Below are 13,011 nucleotides of genomic sequence, written 5' to 3'. Positions count from 1 at the left end.
GACTTGTAAAACTTTGGTTATGTGACTAATTATGTTTTGTTTTGTTGGCTTCCCCCCCCCCCCCCCCCCTTCTGTCAGACCCCATCTATCTGTTGTGATGCCACAGGATTCTCAAGCATCACTGGGGATGCCCTCCACAGGTTCGTTGGTGCTGCCCTCATTTATCTCCCTCTCCAGCTCTCCAGAGGAGGCAGATGCACCAGACACACTTCCTACTGATGCAGTGCAAGTCAAAGGTATAAGCATCAACAACAAAACCCAGAGAGAGCAATGGTCACATAAGTTAACAAAGTGCACTGTATGGACAAAAAATACCGGGTCATTCATATTACAACTACAGGAGCTGCTCAGCCAAAGAAACAGATGTCATGAATCCCTCAGTTCAGTTTTTGTCGTTTATAGTTATTAAATCAGCAGAGAGTCAGTGACTTTTACAACTCAGCACTCTGAAACCCCGCTCTGTAACTTTACGTAGTGTTAGACTTCCTGTGGCTCATTAACACTTCACAATTAAACTGCTTACAGCTGATCGTGAGATATCTTGGAGAGAAGACATGTCATGACCTGACTTGTTGCAATGGTGGCATCCTATTACAGTATCAGAACAACCTGTTCTTTCACAAATGTTTGTAAGGGCAGACTGCATGGCTAGGTGCTTGATTTTATACACTTGTGGCAATGGGACTCAATTAAATGAACACCTGAATTCAAACATTAAGAGGTTTGGTAGAGGAATACATACAGTCTGACTGATGATTATTGAGGAGCCAGAAGGGACAAGAATAACCTTCTGGCTCTAATAATGCAGTCATTGCTGCATTATTTTTGCTTTTTTGCTTTTTATACCGTAACAAAGATTTTGCACTATAAATTGATGAGTAAAGGTGCATAGGTCTCAGTAAGCACTTAAGTCTTTTTTTTTTTTTTTGGACAGTTGGACGCAATTTTTGGAATTTTATCTCTGTATACCACCTTGATTGTTTTTCGTCAAATAATTAAGATGCAGTTGATTTGCAGTCCCTAGTTTTAGAGGTTCAATTGTAACTGAATAACTGATGGACACACAGTTTCATGGAGTCCTATTCTGTCATTATCTCGTGGCAAGCTGAGCAGATTAAATATCTGGAATTTATTCCAAGTGTTGCATTTGTTTGGGTCACTTTTCACTGAAGCTTTCAATATCAAGCACATATAGATTTAGATGTGAGAGAGGCAGTTCACTACACTGGAAAACCAGAATAACCATATCAAAGAGAGAGCCAAACTTTGGGAGTGGCTAAATCAACAATGTGGTACAATCATAAAAACAAGTAATGTACTGACCCTTGAAAATGTGGCCTGAATAAGAATGGGAGACAAATAAAGTAGATTATCACTGTATATTCCTATAATTAAGAAAACCCCGATCTTTTAATCTCCTGCTTCACTCCCTCACTCATCAAGAAGACCTGGAGATACATAAGTTCCTCCACTTACAGTAAAAACCTGTGCTGGATTCAAAGAGGGCACTCAAGCCTTTTCTGACTAAGAACCATGGTCTTGGTCTTGGAGGTGCTTATTGTCTTTCCCCTCACTTAGCGTTAAACTGCTGCAGTACAAGCTGGAGGTCACCACCTCATGAAGCTAATCAGAATCAGCATATTTTATTAATCCCTAAGAAAATTATTTGGGTTACAAAGAACCATATCAACTATAAAAAGCAAAGGCCATCAGAGGTAATGTCTACCACCTGGCTATGCAGGGCTCTAGACTAACATTTTGCCACGTTTGCACTGGCGCACCAGTACAAAAGTTAGGCGCACCCAAATTTTTAACCCGCATCACTTAACACCGCAGTTTTACATGTGCACTTTTTTGGGGGGAAAACTGCTGTCCATACAGACAATATGGATGTAAATGATTAACTAACAGTCTTGTCAACACAAAGTTCTTTATTTGGAGCACAGTTCTACAAGAAAGATAAGTTACTGAAAAAGTGCTTGTGCTTAAAGTGTTTTGGCACTCTTTGGCAATATTGTAGGCAATGTTAAACCTAATCATCACATCGGCCTCCTGTTACGACCTGTTTGGTGATTCGATTCAATTTTGCCTCAGACAGTCATGAGTATTATATTTCTGATCCTCTATCAGTACTGACACTGTGAGACCTCATCAGAGGTGTGAGCATCACAGCAGATGCTTTTGTGTCAAAGTAACTGAGGATAAAACAGAAAAACATGGATCAGATTTTCCTGGCCTGGCTTTTTATAGCAGATAACCTTAAAAATATTCTGCAATTTTGCATAATTTTAAAAAGTATAAATTGCTTCAGTATTGAACAGCAGAAATTAGGCTCTCTTGCCCGAGGCTATTTGAGTTCTAAAAAAATATATATAAATATATATATATATATATATAGACGGCGGCCGACAGCGCTGTAAACAACGGTAGACTGGTGTGTAATAAGTGAATGAATAATGCTGTTTTGCTTCATGGTGGAAGCAAAACAGCAGAAGTCAGAGGGAATTAATGATGACATTTATCAAATGTGAAGCACAGTTTGGATCTTCTTTTGCTGCTGGTTCAGTGAATTTTGGTTGGAGAGAGACAAAACCTGTAAATGCAAAGCGCGGACCCGCCGACACATCAGAATCAGTGAACTGTCGGCTTCCAGCCCCAAGGACGTGTCCGTGTACGTGCCATCGTGTGAGAAAGCCGAGAAAGAGAAAACTGATTCTGATGCGTCGGGTCTGCGCTCTGTGTTTACGTCTTTGTGCAGGATCTGCTTACCTGCTCTCATTTGCTGTTTGGTGGTTGTTGAAATAGTTTTGTGAGCGTTTCTGGCAAAATACATTTATATTTAAAAGTCGATTCAGGATTTAATGAATTGATATCGCTTTATTCAAGCTACTCACCTCCCTCTATCCACCTACACTTTTGAACGTACACACAAAGGACTACAGAAATATCTGGACCACGGCCAATCAGAGAGGTCCCACCGCTGACTATCTCTGATTGGTTTAGACCACGATAGAGGCATAATGTGTGTATGTTGTTGACCACACGGAGAATCGAACAGCTGTTGGTTGCACCGGTGCAACGTAGAATTTTTGTTAGTCGCACCATTGAAAAATTTGGTTGAATTTGCAATCAAATTGGTCGCACTTTAGAGCCATGCTATTCCTAGATATTCTGCCAGTTAAAAAATATGAACAGATTCAATGAAAAAGGGCAGCCTTAATGGAGTCCAAAACCCACTGGAAAGGAGTCCGACTTAATGCCAGCAACACGGACCAAACTCTCACTGCGGCTGTACAGGGGCCAAATGGTGCTTTATAACAAGCCGAAGTGCCTCCACCGGATACTGCGATGTCCAAGTCAGTAAGATATATGTAGACTGTGCAAAGTCTTCTTACAAGGATAAAGAGCTTGTCCAATGTTCTGCGACCAGGACAAAAAAACCCTCATTGTTCCTCCTAAATCTGAGGTTCAACTAAAGGATGGACTGTCCTCTTGAACAGGGAAGCCACCATTCAGATCTGCTAATCCAGAGGCACCGCCCTAGATTTGTATGCAGTGTTGCAGAGACGTGTCATACAAGACAGCCTCACAACATCCAGAGTCTTAGGGAATTGAGGGCGAATCTCATATACCTTCAGTTGAAGTCAGCAACATCCCAACCCCACTGTATGCAGTGTGATTAGAGTGCTACTTTTCACTCCTGACTCGTCTGACAGTTTGCCAGAATCACTTTGAGGTCAATCGAAAGCCTCGTTCCATTGAAAGTCTCGCTGAACTCCTCCCACACCCAAGTTTTTCCTTAAGGTACTTCCAGGGCAGCAGCCCCCTTATCCTACCAGTACCTATTAGTTGCTTCTGGAGTCCCGCAGGCAAACAAAGTTCAATCACAATCAAAAAAAGGTGGTGTACAGAGGCAAAACTGCAAAATGTGCCATTGTCCAAATACTTCTGAACCCATCTTTATGAATTATCTGAACTCAAAGCTTCTACACACTGGTTGTCCTGAATTGTCTTTTATTAATAGTTGTCCAGTCGTGTTCTGCTACAGTAATGTGCACACAATAATGTTTCATTCAATGTTGTGGTACTTCTAGATTTTTTTACAACCTTTTTACAACCATAGATACAGAGAGTCCTTGTTATTTTCTTCATATCTCCAAATGTGGTATAATGTTTAAATTAGCAGTCATGGCAAAAGGTAAGCTGTCATAGAATATTCCTTAAGAGGACTAACTGCGATTCATTTGGTGTAAAAGTGCTGACACAGAGGTGTATTGTCCACAGATGCTTTGTAGGAGGTTCTTTTTTGTCATGAATACATCATTGCTTAATTCGTGGGACTGGGGAGTGGTGGTCTGTCTGAGCTGTAGACAGATAATAATGATCAGGAGGTGAGCTTTAGAGTGTGTCTGGTGACGCTCAGTGGAGGAGTAATAATGCTCAGAGGACAGAGGTAATAATATTTCAGTTTATGGCTGGATGGCACAGCTGAGCTCTCTGTTGACAGACTTGAAAGATAGCGGATTAGGACAGAGGCCATCCCATCCCCCTCCCTTGCTTTCACCAGGCTTCACCCATCCACCTGCCCCTGCCTGCTAAACATACACATACTCACCAACTGGTTGTCACTTCCAGTGCAGCATTTGTTTGCATCTAACATCTGTGTTCAACCTGTTTGACCACACATTCCACAAACCTATCTTTTCACACAGTTTGTGTTATGATTTCACTCATTTTGTCTGATGATTTAAACAAGTAAAAGGCAATGGATAATTAAGAGTGACGGCAAAAATGACTGAAATGAGAATTGGACAGTTGGATAGTCCCCTTGCTCTAAGTATCCATTTAAAAATGACATTTTCTCCTTGATGAAGGCATCATGCTAAATAGTTCAAGTCATACAGAACCAGTCAAGACACTGAATATCAATAAGGCAGTTTTCTACTAAACAGTAGAAAACCACCATTTTTCTACTGTATATAATTTTAATATCACTCACTGCAATTCTAACTCAGCTATTCTGACTGAAGGCATGAAAAATGCTTTTGTCACTTTCACAGTGTGAAAAAACTGCTAAAAAGTTAGCTAAGCAAACTGTGGAAAAAATATGTAAAGTCTGTGTGCCACATGAAGACTTTACTTAGTCCAGTATGTTTAGAAATGTATGTCTTGATTTTTTTTTTTAACTTTTTTTTTTTTTGAATGTATGATGACAAAATGATGTTTCCATCAGTAAGTCGTTTAAGAAAGCCTAAGAAAGGTACTGCATACTCCTTTTATCAAATATAATCAAGCAACCCAGTTCATGCATAATGTGGAGACCATTTTCAGCCTTGGCACAGGTACGCCATCTCAGACTGCTCTTGCTGCCAGTTTTGATTAGCTGTTCATCATTTCATTGACTAAAGGGCCAATAAAAGGAGAAGAATCCTGCTGTTTGGGATTCTAATGACATGTCAACTTATGTCAGTAACTTTCACAGCAGCTTGTTCCTATTCCTGCTGCATATTCATAAAGCTGGTGTTTTTCACTTGAGAGAGTCTGTTTCTCATAACCATCCATCCATTTTTTTTAAAAATAATATAGGATTACAGAGGGGAGGGGGTTGTCATAGTGCAAGATGCAGGGTGTATACCTTGGACTAACAAAGTCAGAGTACACTAACATGTCTGTGTACTCTGACTTTCTCCCACAGTCCACAGACATGCATCTTAGGTTACCTGGCAGTTCTAATTTTACCCCAGATTTGAGTGTGAATTACCTGTCCAAGGTGTACCCTGCGTCTTGCTCTGTGACAGCCCCTCAAATAACATACATTTGCCACACAGAAAGGCCCCAGCCTCATCTTACTTGGAATCAAGCAGCACCATTGACTGACCTGAGTCATCTTGACCTCTCACCCTATCCAGTAATACATAGTCCCAGTCCAAATATTTTTTAATAATAATCTTGCAGTAGACACTGACAGGTTTCAGCATGGCTGCAATTTTAAGATCTCAAAATAAGTAAAGAAGTCACAACGACAAAGTGCTCAGGCAGTTGAGTATGAACTGAAGATTATAAGTTATGTATAGGTTTTGTTTTTAAAGGGGCTTTTGAAAACTTTTTGATTACTGCCTTCATATACAAGCGGTTTATATTTCCCAGTGATTAGTTACAATAAAGGTAGTTTAGGTGAATCAAAATGATGGTGTAAGATGTTTTAAGATGGCTGTCAAGACATGATTTTCGAAGGACTTCGGTGAGTATGGAAAGAAGTGTTATCAGCTGGAAGTTTCTCCTTGCAGAGTTCCCTCACATTGTAAGAAACATGTAGAATTACAGATTGAAGCGACTCAGAAACACCTGGAAACTAGAAATCAAAGAAGGTGCTGTTTTGTTTTGCGCTATGAAGAACATTTTAGACTAGGGCTTTGTCCTGTGGGTGCCAGAAAAACACACACACACAGACCATCACTGGCTCATCCGTCCGTTCCCCCCCCCCCCTTGCTGTCCAGTTGGTTTGTGCTCTTAAGTAATACTAATGACACAGTGGTCTCTCACTAACACACTGCACCACCCAGAGCCTCATTAAAGGTGGAACTGAGCCAAACAAGTTCCTCTTCACTTTGCATAAATTAGCTCAGATGCAATGTATCACTGCCAGGCTACACACACACACACACATATTCCCACCTACCTTCATTCATCGCTGTTGTACTGTTCCTATCTTCTTCCTCATTTGCTCATCAACTGAGATGTCATCACTCAATGTTTGAGCAGGATTCAACAGAGTCAGTTGCACATGAGCAAACACACAATTTGTCATTTTCTAACTGAACCTTTTTGTCATTTAATTTTTGCAAATACTCTCTTTTTTTCCTCCTAATCTTCAGGGTGGTTTTTTTTCTTCCACAGAGAAAAAACTGCAGATCAAGCCTCGTCTGTAAGATCACAGAAACCAGTGGGACTGGACACGAAAGGATTTTATCAGGTTTAGTGTTATGTGAGTTCTGAGCTCAGGTTTGTCCTGGCACATGTATCCATCTTGAATGAGTTCACTCAGGGCCTGAAAGTTTTATGCTTTTTGTCTATGAACATGTTTTGCATATCAGTTAGATGTTTACAATGCCAGTTTTGTAAAGAAATAAAGTATTAACTCTGAATTTGTGTTGTCAGTTGTTTTTTTTGGTTAGTTTTTTTAATCTGAATCCGGATCTTTACAGTCATCCCAAAGTGCTTTACAATCTAAAGCACTTTGGGATGACTGTTGTTGTGAATTGACAAGACAGAAATAAAACTGAATTGATTTGGAGTTGTGGTGTTTTGAAATGACCCTAGAGGGTTTGTGGGAGCTTGGCAGGTGGTGGCAACAAAAACGGTTTAAATTCTCGAGATGAGAAACATAAGCACACCTTCGCCACATTGTGTGCGCCTGTGTTTGGCTCCTAGCCACTACAGCTTTAACACATAAAGCAGAAAATACACTTTCTCAAAGAGGCTGAGCGTCCATACACACAGTAAATAAAGTCATGCTCAGCTCCTACAGTGGCTGCACATCGGCAAGACACTTTGCAGCTCATCTCCACCCCAGCTCCTCCTTTCATACAGTGCCTTACTTATCAAGGTTCAAGGTTCTTTATTCGTCCCATTGTGAGGGACCAAGCAGCCAAAGCAAAGAGGACACAGGCAAAAAATATCTTCAAAAAGGGTTTCCTTTATTTTAACCCTCAAAAAGTTCAAAATTAACAAAATTCAAAAACATACTTAGCAGGCCCATAAAAGAGGTCAACTAAATATAACTCTACGAAAAGTAATTTCCAGAAACTTAAACAAAACTAAATGAGACACAACTTAACTCACAAACTGACCTAATTACAAAGACACATGAGGATAGCTTTTATAATGATTTGGCCAAACCATTTGAACACAATAGGGGGGAAACAAAAACACACTAATATTAACTAAGCACAGAATAACCTAACTAAACCTAAAACACCCCTGCTCCTGGTAAGCCCATGGTTGGTCCTGCTGAGCAGGCATTTTGTTCACAGAGTCCTCAGCCACGCCTTTTGCCCAGACAGGAAACAGCCACCGCCCAAACCCAGGTAACTCAAAGACAGAGAAACATAATTAATATAACAAAACATTTTAGAAAAACCACACAATGTCATTATGTGCGCGCCTCACAATATCAGTGTTAGGTTTAACCAAATGATTAATGAATTATATTAATGAAGAAAACTGCAAAGCAAACTAATAAAGTGAAAAATGGACTAATTTACCCCTGTGTGGCTGATGCCATCACACACCCCCCCTCTTCAGGACTCTCGCTGGTACAGCGAGAGAGGAAGTCGGCAGTAACGTTGTTCTTCCCAGGAATGTGCTTGATGACAAACCGGAAAGGTTGCAGAGCAAGGTACCATCTTGTGATCCTTCCGTTCTTATCTTTCATCTTTTCCATCCACTGAAGTGCACTGTGATCCGTCTCCAGGGTGAATTCTCTTCCAAGAAGGTAGTACCTGAAGGAATCAAGGGCCCACTTGATGGCAAGGGCCTCCTTTTCCACTGTTGAATATCGAACCTCTCTTGGGAACAGCTTTCGGCTGATATAAGCAACAGGATGACGTTCTCCTTCCAAACCTTGAAGTAGCACTGCTCCCAGACCCCCACAGGAGTTTTATCTGCTGACAATGGCCTTTGATGATACATCTGGGCTGATCTGGGGCCTTCCTTTGGCATTTTATTTGCATTACAGGCCCAAGGTTGCCCTTTCCTCCTGGCAGCTACAAATACTTCTGCCAGCTCAGCTGCCTTCGCTGCAGAAGACGGGTTGTGCTCTCGAATCCAAACCTTTTGGCTGAATCCATTTCCCGTACAGATCTTTAAGTCGAGCATACAACTCCTTAGGGTTCTCATCAAGCCTGACTTCCAGTGAACGGAATCGCTGCCTGTAGGTCTCAGGGTTAACATCATACTTGGACAAAATTGCAGCTTTAACTTTGTCATAGCTGAGAGAGTCATCAATATCCATATGAACGTATGCCCCTCTTGCCTTGCCCGTTAGCAGTGGTATTAATCGAAAAACCCAGTCCGTTTTTTCCCAACGATATGCTAAGGCAATGCGTTCAAATGTAGTCAAAAAATGCTCAATATCATCACTATCAGTCAACTTTTCCAGTCTGGGTTCATGCAATGAAAACTGACCTGATAATGACTGACTGGATTCAGCTTGAGCTTGAGGAGAACTAGAAATGTGAGGTAGCTCCCTTGACTCTGGTGACTCTGTGGTAGGTAATGGTAGCTCTGGTACTGGTGATGTCCGGGACTGCACCTCTAACTGTAAAAGCTGAAACTGATGTTGCAATGCTTTGAATTTTTGTTCTTGTCGTGCAGTTACCTCTTCTTGCCTTGCTTCCCGAGCCTCCTGTTGACCCATATGAGCTTGCAATATTGACATCAGATCTGACAGAGATGGCTCCCTTTCTTCAACCTCAGTGCTCTCCACCATTTCAGAGATTCCAATTTCCTCCTCAGCATCAGCTTCCTTCTGAACAGTTACTCCTTTCTTCTTTTCCACCTTTCCTCCCCGATGCATTTTCCTTTTCCTTTTTCTGGGGGTGAAAAAACCTCAAAAAGAAAAAAAAACTGTGTCCTCAACTGGCAAATCCCACTGCTGCCACCAATTGTGAGGGACCAAGCAGCCAAAGCAAAGAGGACACAGGCAAAAAATATCTTCAAAAAGGGTTTCCTTTATTTTAACCCTCAAAAAGTTCAAAATTAACAAAATTCAAAAACATACTTAGCAGGCCCATAAAAGAGGTCAACTAAATATAACTCTACGAAAAGTAATTTCCAGAAACTTAAACAAAACTAAATGAGACACAACTTAACTCACAAACTGACCTAATTACAAAGACACATGAGGATAGCTTTTATAATGATTTGGCCAAACCATTTGAACACAATAGGGGGGAAACAAAAACACACTAATATTAACTAAGCACAGAATAACCTAACTAAACCTAAAACACCCCTGCTCCTGGTAAGCCCATGGTTGGTCCTGCTGAGCAGGCATTTTGTTCACAGAGTCCTCAGCCACGCCTTTTGCCCAGACAGGAAACAGCCACCGCCCAAACCCAGGTAACTCAAAGACAGAGAAACATAATTAATATAACAAAACATTTTAGAAAAACCACACAATGTCATTATGTGCGCGCCTCACAATATCAGTGTTAGGTTTAACCAAATGATTAATGAATTATATTAATGAAGAAAACTGCAAAGCAAACTAATAAAGTGAAAAATGGACTAATTTACCCCTGTGTGGCTGATGCCATCACACCCATGCATAGTTATACAAGTATAACACACAGTGAAATGTAACCTGACACGCTCCTCGACTTGTGCAAAAGCGCAGGGGGAGCATTATATATAACATATACATTAGGTGAATGTGCAGTAGTAGCATGTATGCAGCAATCAGGTGAATTCTGTACATTGTTTATTGTTATTTAATTCACAATCTATTTTACAAACTAGACAATATGAACATGTTTACAATTAAAGGAATTTGAAATGTACATTGTGCCAGTGGGTGTAGTGTCTAGAAGACAGTCCTGTCTTCTGGGGGGGGGGGGGGTTCTCCATGATGCGGGACCTTTTACCAGATTGCAGAAGTTGAAACAGTTTGTTGCCAGGATGGGACGAGTCCTTCAGTATCTGCGCTGCTCTAGTCCGGCATCTCCTGGTGTAGGTGTCCTGAAGCAGGGATAGAGCAATCCTGCAGCAGTGTTCTGCTGTATGGATCACTCTCTGAAGAGCTGTTTGGTCCTTAACACAGCTGTTTCCAAACCAGGATGTGATGTTCTATGTAAGGATGCTCTCCACAGAGATGTCATATCTGATGTCACTGACAGCTCCTCTGTTCTGTGCTGTGGTCACGCTGCTCCTTTTCCCACATTTAAATTCAATGTATGCGCTGAACTGCCAAATATATAATATTTCCATTTCAAATGATCTTTTGACTACAGTGGTCTTGACTGAAGTATACATGCACACTCTTATAGACCACTTTGTTAGGTAAACCTATTCTACCTCATCTCTAATCAGCCAATCACATGGCTGTGACTCACTGCATTTAGGCTTGTAGGAATGGACCTGTTTAAGTTCGAATGAAGCATCAGAAAGGGGAAGAAAGTAGGACATCGTGTTGCGGTATTACTGCTTCACATCTGTCATGAAACACTGTGGAGGAAAAGCTTTATGGACCCTAATGCAGGACTCTTGAGACGGGAATACACTTCAAACAAGCTTTAATGCTTCTTGCTCCAGAAAATCCCAAAGTCCAAAATCCAGATGATAATCGGGCACCACATCAAGGAATCCAAACATCCAGAAAATGCATTGGAAAGTCAGGGAAAGCAGAGCAAGGGAGACACACAGCAATGTGGACAACGCAAAGAAGGACAAGGGCAGACTTGGACAATATATACCCAAGAAGTAAAACTAATTACAAAGCACCAAAGACGCATGCCTTTCAAAATAAAACAGTAAGCAACTAAAAAGGAAACGCAAAGATGCATAAAAGAAAATACAATGGAGAAGATGGATTAAACTCAAAGAAGTAAATACAAATGAATACTTAAAAGTTAAACAGCAGCCAGAATATAAATGGAACCAGAACTAAAGATTTAAAATAAATAAATGAATAGGATACTAATGTTAAAACACTGGATGAAAGACTCAGGACTATGTCAGCATCGTAGATGTGCAGCCAACAAATATGCAGGAACTGTGTAATGCTATCATGTCAATATGGCCCAAACTTCTAGCTCACCCTCCATACAACACACAATCTCTCACACTCTGTATAGAGCTAAGATATTACACTTGTCCAGTATCTTATCTTCTGCACTTCTGTTTTGATTGTGCACTCTGTGCACTCTGAGCTGTTGAAATCATTTTTATTTTATGTATGTATTTATTTGGTTTTTAAAGGTACACCATCACCTCAGTTACTTTAAAAAGGTAACACAGTTAATCGCCATGTTAACCATACTCAGAATATTCCTGTAATGTTGAAATCACCCCACCTACAGTCCGAAGCCTCAACACTGACATTGTGTAACACAAGCACTACTCTAATATAGTATAGGATGCCCCCTAACACACAGTTAGGCACACTCTAAAGTATAATTATATAAGTATAATAATTATATTAAACCTGACTAAACCTATTTAGTCAGGTTTACTAAATATGGCAAAAAATTATTAACTTGAGGTCCACGTGTGTTTTCATGTTTAAGTGTTAATAGTTCCCTCTGACACTGAAACAACCTTCAGCATTTACCTTCCAGCCATCTCCATTTTTGTAATAAAACTCAGTTGCATTGAATCTGTAATACACACATTTTTTTGTGTGTGAGTGTGAGAAGTGTGGCACCTTATCCTGTGGTTTATGAGGCAAACCTGCAATTTAAACAAAGCATTGTGATGGCAACAGTCAGTGTGACACATGTACTACTTCAGCGGTCCCCAACCCCCGGGCCTCGGACCCGTACCGATCCGTGAGTTGTTTGATACCGGGCCACGAGAGTTGAGGCTCGGGTGTGAAATTTATGGTTTTCAGGGTTTTTATCGGTTTTTAGTGTTATTTGTTTAACACTAAAATGTTTATCATTAACTTGATTTCCCTGGGTCTTTTCCCGTGTGTATGAATAAATCTTCTTTTTTTTGGTACCAGTATTGGTTTTATTTTGTTGTATTTATCCGTGACACCTTGAAGGTCTGTGAAAATATTGTTGGACATAAACCGGTCTGTGGCGCAAAGGTTGGGGACCGCTGTACTACTTCATACCTACGTAGGACACCATAAATACACATACCAAAGGAAAACAATGGTGAACCTTCTGCACTAATTACAAACACTATTTCTAAACTTATTTTTTGAATTTTCAGGCACTTCTTACAGCTGCTTATGAGACTTGCACAGGACTGGGGAGGATTTCTGTAGTATCCCTAATACAAAAC

At 40.6% G+C, this 13,011-nt stretch overlaps 1 protein-coding gene and 1 long non-coding RNA gene across 3 annotated transcripts in view; one reads left to right on the top strand and one right to left on the bottom strand.

Annotated features, from left to right (window-relative positions):
* zc3h3 (zinc finger CCCH-type containing 3) overlaps window positions 1-7,145 on the top strand; it is a 70,516-nt gene extending 63,371 nt beyond the window's left edge. The window contains exons 11-12 of one of the 2 annotated variants that reach the window (XM_085137576.1): window positions 79-236; window positions 6,898-7,145. In XM_085137576.1, coding sequence (XP_084993702.1) covers window positions 79-236; window positions 6,898-6,929 — 190 coding nt within the window. In that variant the 3' untranslated portion in view covers window positions 6,930-7,145. Of the gene's footprint in view, window positions 1-78; window positions 4,262-6,897 lie in introns of those variants that run through there. The other variant, XM_085137575.1, reaches the window with a different exon arrangement.
* A 791-nt stretch (window positions 7,146-7,936) lies between these two features.
* Window positions 7,937-10,335, bottom strand: LOC146499058 (uncharacterized). Its single transcript, XR_014870143.1, has 2 exons — window positions 8,265-10,335; window positions 7,937-8,091 (listed from the first exon to the last, which is right to left on the bottom strand). It is a non-coding gene; the product is annotated as an uncharacterized LOC146499058 (long non-coding RNA).
* Window positions 10,336-13,011: the final 2,676 nt, after the last annotated feature.

Source organism: Neolamprologus multifasciatus, chromosome 17 (assembly GCF_963576455.1).
Source record: "Neolamprologus multifasciatus chromosome 17, fNeoMul1.2, whole genome shotgun sequence".
Lineage (NCBI taxonomy): Eukaryota > Metazoa > Chordata > Actinopteri > Cichliformes > Cichlidae > Neolamprologus > Neolamprologus multifasciatus.
This window is presented reverse-complemented; position numbering and strand designations above follow the sequence as displayed.